This window comes from Frankliniella occidentalis, unplaced genomic scaffold, assembly GCF_000697945.3.
Source record: "Frankliniella occidentalis isolate FOCC.00 unplaced genomic scaffold, Focc_3.1 Scaffold133, whole genome shotgun sequence".
In the NCBI taxonomy this organism is placed as follows: Eukaryota; Metazoa; Arthropoda; class Insecta; order Thysanoptera; family Thripidae; genus Frankliniella; species Frankliniella occidentalis.
In genome coordinates, this window is record NW_026267260.1 from 384,468 (window position 1) to 391,319 (window position 6,852).

Below are 6,852 nucleotides of genomic sequence, written 5' to 3' on the forward strand. Positions count from 1 at the left end.
CATCGAACTGTCGATAGTAAACGTCGATAGGTTTTGCAGTGTATGTGCTGCCCTCTAGCGGTATGACTGTAAAGCTGTAAAGGTGATTCTGATTGTGTCAACAAGTTCTGCAGATACTTAGAAAGGCGATTACGGGCAGACCAGTAGTAAACATAGCGAAACGAACGATTTAGGATTTATTCTAACTTTTAAATGTTCTCGTTCGTGACAGTGGTGTCTTGTCGACGCTGTTTGTCGTCTGCGTCGCTTTAGCAACCACACATGAGCCTGAACCTAATTTACTGTATCAAAACACAGTCTATGGACTGGATGGATTTAGGTTATAGCCGCCCATAGGCTATGGCAGCCTAGGCTGCTAGCAAATGATGGAACCAATGCTTTTGTATTAGGTTCTGAGAAGAACAGCAAAGTTACCAAGTGGCATTATCACACTATTGTAAGTAATACAAACCATCTCATCAGCCCCTGCGGTGCTGTTGTTTCGGTTATTTGATAAAGTAGTGGGTAATTGTTTAGTTGTCATTTGAGTGATAGGCCTCCCCTGTTTCAGCCATATGGTGTGGGCAGTAACAATTATGTTGCAACATTATCACTCTCCTTCCTTTTTGATGAATGCTATCTTAATTTATTTAAATTTTCAATACAGTATTGAAACTTAGCCTTGACTCGTAAAAGTGTTACATATTTTTTCATTGGAAAACAACGTCATTGATTGGCATTCTACAAGGGACGGCAATCTTTTGCGCTCTTTGAATGCCAAATGTTTTAGGTTCTTTACACGCAACCTAGTTACTATGTTAGCGTCTGGGAATCATTTGTGCGAGACCAAACTAATCTTACACTCATTTGTGCGAGGCACAGAGGATCTCGCAGCATTTGGTGTGAGCACGATGTAGTGAGCCCCCCGCTGGCAGCACTGTGGCGCGCAAAGTGGCACCAGATCCCGTAGCATTAAGTCGGTTCGCCCGGCCGCCACCGCAGCGCGGCGATCGGTCGTGGGACACCCCCTCCCTTCCCCTCCGCTGTCCCGTCGCCTGTGTCCAGCCCCGCGACGTCCAGGATGCCGGGAAACATGGGTTAACCCCGTCGCCTCTGTCGTCGGGCACCTGGCTAGGGGAAGAGAGGGGGTGTCCCACGACCGATCGCCACGCTGCGGTGGCGGCCGGGCGAACCGACTTAATCCTACGGGATCTGGTGCCACTTTCTGCGAGCTGCGGCATAGGCAGTGCCGCCACCGGGGAGGCTCACTACATCGTGAGTGTGAGGTATGTTTGCTTTGCAGTATTAGGTGTGAGTCTTTTTACCTTGCACCATATGGTGCGAGACTGTCTCACACCTCAGTTCCCAGAGTTGGCTTGAAACCACATAATTTTAGTAAATAAACAGTTCATTTCTTTTCCGAGATATCTGTGGAAAATGAATATTAAAATCGCCACCAACAAAAACATCATCGACAAGGGGTTACACAGCCTAAAAGAACTTCCTGCAGGATATTCAGAAAGTTTTCATGGTTTTCATCTTTGGATAGTTCTATATTAGAATTTGTTAAACTTGTCGGTTGATGATATATGCCTATCAAAATTGGGTGATTCCACGATAGAGTGCAAAATCGTGTCTCCGAGGCTAAATTCGATATTTCTGGATGAGATATTCGGAACTTCACATGTCTAAGGCTGTTTTTACCTCCCACCTATAACCGATCGAAAACGACAGGTTTTTATGCAAATTTAAAAGAAAATTCAATTAAAGTAAGCTAAATGTAAACTCCGTCACGGTCCCCGCCCCAAGCTGGCGTCTTTATTTTTCTTCCTTGGTTTCGTTTTGAAGGTATTTAATACTTACAACGGTTGGAATCAATAATTAAATCGACGAGCTGCAAGATGTGTACATCGTTATTGTGTTTCGATACCCCCTATCTAAAGTCGCTCACCGCCTCGGCGCCTCGGGACAACCGCTTACCGCGTTTGGCCCGCCCGACAACCGCTTACCGCATGGGAGGCTCTGGATAACCGCTTAAGTCGCTTTTTTGCCGAAACTGTAAAATTGGTATCATTCGAAAGAGAATTTCCGCCTCTTTCCAACGATACCAATATTACAATTTCGGCAAAAAAGCGACTTAAGCGGTTATCCAGAGCCTCCCATGCGGTAAGCGGTTGTCGGGCGGGCCAAACGCGGTAAGCGGTTGTCCCCAGGCACCGAGGCGGTAAGCGACTTTAGATAGGGGGTATCGGTTTCATTCTCCAGTTTACCTAAAAACAACTAAGAAAACCGTGTCCTCGAATCTAGACCTCAGCGTGACGGAGTTGACAATAGGTGTAGATTTATCAGGTAAAGGGGTTATGTAGAACAAAACTCACGAAAAAAACATGAAATTCGATCAATTTGAGGAACAAATTGGCCCAGATCGAGAGTTCGCGTCATCTCATGTTCTTCTCAACATACAATATATGTTCAGTTTCGGAGCGTATGTTTTTGTGGGCAACATCTTCTAAAGGTGGATTCAGAGTTCACAAGATGCGAGCGTGATTTTCACGCCGCTAGCGTGAAAAGAGTTGTTTTGGTTAGCAGTTGACTTTATGCAACAGCCAATAACAGGCCGACGTGGGGCTATGCCATTCGTTTCAGCTAAATCAACTTTGGAGCAAGCCGACAATTGAAACCTGTACACACGGAGTTCGTGGAGGCTCCGTATAAACACGCAGTTCCCGGGGCCTCGGTACAAACTAGGAGTTCAGCGGGCCGCCGTATAGCGTCGTAACTATGTTTTTTGAAAATTTCGAGTTATGAAGTGCGTCGAATAGAGGAAACCAAGGGCTATCGATCAGCGAAAACCGCATTTCGATATGTCAATTAGTTCAAAAGTAATTCTGGTCTGAAAATCCAGCCGCCCATAAGGCGTAATGTAAATCCAAAACTTTGAAGCGCTATATCTCAGAATTGACTTTCAAGCACTTACGACGTTATACGGGGACCCACTGAACTGCGTGTCTGTACGGAGCTGCCTGGAACTACGGGTTTATACGGAGACTCCACGAACTCCGTGCTTGTAGGTTTTATGTGTCGAAGCGTGATTTTCACGCCTCTGGCGTGATTTTCACGCAAGCGTCTGCTAGCAGCGTGATTTTCATCCTCGAATATCTCCCAAGTGCACCTACGAACTTGCGTGAAAATCACGCTGCTAGCAGACGCTTGCGTGAAAATCGCGCCAGAGGCGTGAAAATCACGCTTGCTCCAAAGCTGATTCAGCTGTAACGAATGGCATAGCCCCAAGTCGGCCTGTTACTGGCTGTTGCACAAAGTCAATTGCTAACCAAAACAACTCTTTTCACGCTAGCGGCGCGAAAATCACGCTCGCACCTTGTGAACTCTGAATCCATCTTAACAAAGATTTTTTCAATACCTAGCCGTATACAGGACGTGTGCAGGCTAACAATGATGTAGAATCATCTATTCTATCTAAAGAACATCCGTGTTACCGATTTTCTGACCTCTTTTGTGTTATTAAAGTGATTTATCTGGTGTACGGTGTGACGGAGTTGACGTTAACTCCGTCACGCTCGTCGAAAGTTTTATGAAATTGCACATTAAAACGTTGTTTTGGCCCAGATAATTAAAGGAAGTAGTATTGCTACCTTTTTATACATTCTCTCTCTATTTTACTACTAAAATATTGCCTATACATCGTATAATGTGTAAACGAGAGTGCCGTCCTCTAACATCAAAACCGGAGTCACCCTGACCAGGTTACAAACCAAAGTAGCAATACATATAAAAATAAAATTCGTTACCGATGGTTTCTATTGCTCCCTGTTCCATAGCGCCACGTCTTGTCAGTTGGCCGATGACCCAAAAGTGATATTTTAGGAAATATTTTTGGAGCTTCCCCGGCCAACCCAACCGCTCGAACTTTCACCGAGTAGTTTTCGCCATGAGAGAAGGGCGCCCTGGAGAAGAAGCTTTACAGCCCCTGGACCCCGCTTTTGGACCTGGGAAACCAATAGGCTCTGGCTGCGTTCATTTCTCGCACACGGCGTTGAGTTCATGAGATTCCTGACTGTTTTCCCTATAAAACTGTCTTTTGCCCGACTTTCTGCGATCAAAATTGCGCTTATCAGAGCCGATCACCGAGCGCATTCGAGGTCGGCGGAGCCGGCGGCCGCCCTGGATGCCAGCCGGTCTGGGCGGTTTCACCCTGTTCGAGCTCGCAGCGCCCATATGTGTCGACCCAATGAGTTAAGATTTGGTACCTGGGGGTTTTCGAGCATGCTGATTTCATTTCCGGTGTCAGATTTTACTTCCGGGGTCATCCTAGGGGCGTTATCGGGGACCTTGACCCTTGTGTTCCCCCGGAACGCCCCTAGGATGACCCCGGAAGTAAAATCTGACACCGGAAATGAAATCAGCATGCTCGAAAACCCTAGGTACCAAATCCTAACTCATTGGGTCGACACATATGGGCGCTGCGAGCTCGAACAGGGCGAAACCGCCCAGACCAGCTGGCAGCCAGGGCGGCCGCGACCTCGAATGCGCTCGGTGATCGGCTCTGATAAGCGCAATTTTGATCGCAGAAGTCGGGCAAAAGACAGTTCTATAGGGAAAACAGCCAGGAACCTCATGAACTCAACGCCGTGTGCGAGAAATGAACGCAGCCAGAGCCTATTGGTTTCCCAGGTCCAAAAGCGGGGTCCAGGGGCTGTAAAGCTTCTTCTCCAGGGCGCCCTTCTCTCATGTTTTCGCGGAGGCTTTTCCGGTAGTTCGGCAAGTGTGCCCCTGACACTTTAAAGCAGAAAAATGGAAATTATACACGAAAAAAATGTAAAATTTTTGAAAGGCTAATTTTGCACTCTACCGTGGAATCACCCAATTACTTGTTGGTTGAATATCTTCACACTTGTGCCACTGAGGTGCCTTCACGACCTCTTTAACGTTCTGTTCGTCATGGTATTTTTTCCGTCCATTTTTTATTCTGTAAATTTTGGCAGCATCGTGGAAGGAGCTAGCCGAAAGAAGTGAGGTGCTGTTTGTGGATGTTACTATTTCAACGAAGACACTTTATTCCAAAAGTGGGCGTTAGGAAGCTAGTATGGTGGGCCAAGTGCCGACAGGATGAAAAGAAATTGGGGTAAATGAGGTGGACGTAAAATCAGCGGGTGAAATTGTTTTGGGTACTTTTGTTTTGGGTGAAGGGCATTGGGATTGGGAAAACCATCCTCATCTCTTGTGTTCTAAAAAGACAGATCGAGTTCAAAAATGAGCATTCTAACCCAAAAGTTGGATTTGAAAAAAACAAAAAAAAAAACACAGTCTCTTGTGGGGCATTTTTGAAAGTATATTTTTATGGTGTCCTAAGGGGTAATAACTCATCAATGTTGATCCATTTTGACTAGAGTTTTGTCCATTTTGTCCGTTTTGCTCTACCTCATACCGTTGAGACGCTAAAGATTATTTTTTGCGAAAATTGGGAGAAAATTACAACCCTGCATGCTACACGAGAATTGCGGGCCGTAGGCCGCAGGTATGTATCTTTCAATACATTTTCTCACTTCTCGACTCGGGTGTAAGCGCTGCAGGCAAATGTAGATGTATGCGAGCCGCGTCGCAGCGCAACAGTGTTTCGTGAGTTTTTTCGAAGCCCGTCACCTCAGACGTGGTCTATTTACTATTTTGAACAGTGATTTGTCACTAAATATAGCTTTAAATAATGAGATTGAACAAATCCATACAGACTTGAAGGCGGGAAAAAACACGTCCTAACCTCGTTGAAGATGAAGCTGAGTACATACCTGACGCGACTGGCCAAAGAGCTCTGTCCTCCGCAACGAAGACTTTTGAGCTTTGCATTCAAAATTATACAAGGCACAAAGGTACGGGCAGAACGGAAGACGTCGTAGGTCAGGTACGGTACGGTCAGATGTTTTAATTTCGCACAGAGCCCGTCGGTCTTGTGCACACTTTGAAGGAGTATGTAAAACTGGTTGCGATTGGAGGTACTGTGGCTGTAGACCTACCGAATGATTTTCCAATTTGTACCTCAACATACTCCACAAGTATTTTAAGATTGTCTGGAAGTAAGATTGAAACTGCTCTAAATTCGGACACGTGCCTAGTTTTGGATAAATTTAGCGGTCTTTGCCCTGGTGAAACCCTCTGAACAAGGTCAAAATGGAAGCCCCGTCCAGGATCTATCCTTTTTTATTTTTTTTCATTTTTGGCGGACCCTGGAAACAATAATCCGAGATGGGTCAGTGCGTGTCCGATGGCGTCTCCAGGTTTATCGTGGTGCGTCCAGGGGCATCTGGACGCATCCAAGACGCATCTGGCCGTGTCCAGAGTGCATCGTGACGTATCCGAGAATAGTCTGGTTGCGGGTACGTACGGCATGCGTCCAAACCCGTGAAGGAGTCGGCCACCCAAACTCAAAACCAAACAACATGCGCAAATCCACGTGGACATTGCCTTCACTGTAAAAAAAGTCGGGGGAGATTTTACAATAAAAAGTCTTGGAATACTAGTTGCCAAGAGTTTTTATGGTAAAATTACTACAACTTGTAATTTTACAAGATTTGGTAAATATTTTTACAAGTATTATGTTGTAAACATTTTACAAGTCAACACTAGTAAAATTTTTACAAGTAAAGTATGGTAAATTTTAGACATAAAAGTCTGGTAATTTTACATGAAATGTTTGGTATTTTAACAAGACTTCTTTGTAAACTTTTACGAGACATCTGCTGGTGAGTTTGCAAATGTTTGGTTAAACTGGTATGCAGGTCAATGATGGTATTGGTGGTTACTAATGAGACAAAAGTTAAGCAACTAAACAACAGATTTATTTTCTTTTATGACCACACA

General features: G+C 45.2%; 1 protein-coding gene and 1 long non-coding RNA gene across 5 annotated transcripts in view; one reads left to right on the forward strand and one right to left on the reverse strand.

Annotated features, from left to right (window-relative positions):
* Positions 1-6,852, forward strand: part of LOC113211740 (uncharacterized) — a 157,165-nt gene that overhangs the window by 29,315 nt on the left and 120,998 nt on the right. For 2 of the 4 annotated variants that reach the window (XM_052270667.1, XM_052270671.1), the window contains exons 2-3: positions 5,571-5,616; positions 5,726-5,864. The exons of 1 other annotated variant lie outside the window; for it this stretch is intronic. In XM_052270667.1, coding sequence (XP_052126627.1) covers positions 5,585-5,616; positions 5,726-5,864 — 171 coding nt within the window. In that variant the 5' untranslated portion in view covers positions 5,571-5,584. The remainder of the gene's footprint in view (positions 1-5,570; positions 5,617-5,725; positions 5,865-6,852) is intronic. One more of the 4 variants, XM_052270668.1, reaches the window with a different exon arrangement.
* The window catches only part of LOC127750108 (uncharacterized), a 1,929-nt gene continuing 1,885 nt past the window's right edge, over positions 6,809-6,852 (reverse strand). The window contains exon 5 of the long non-coding RNA XR_008011516.1: positions 6,809-6,852. This exon is cut by the window's right edge and continues 220 nt beyond it. This is a non-coding gene — a long non-coding RNA (uncharacterized LOC127750108).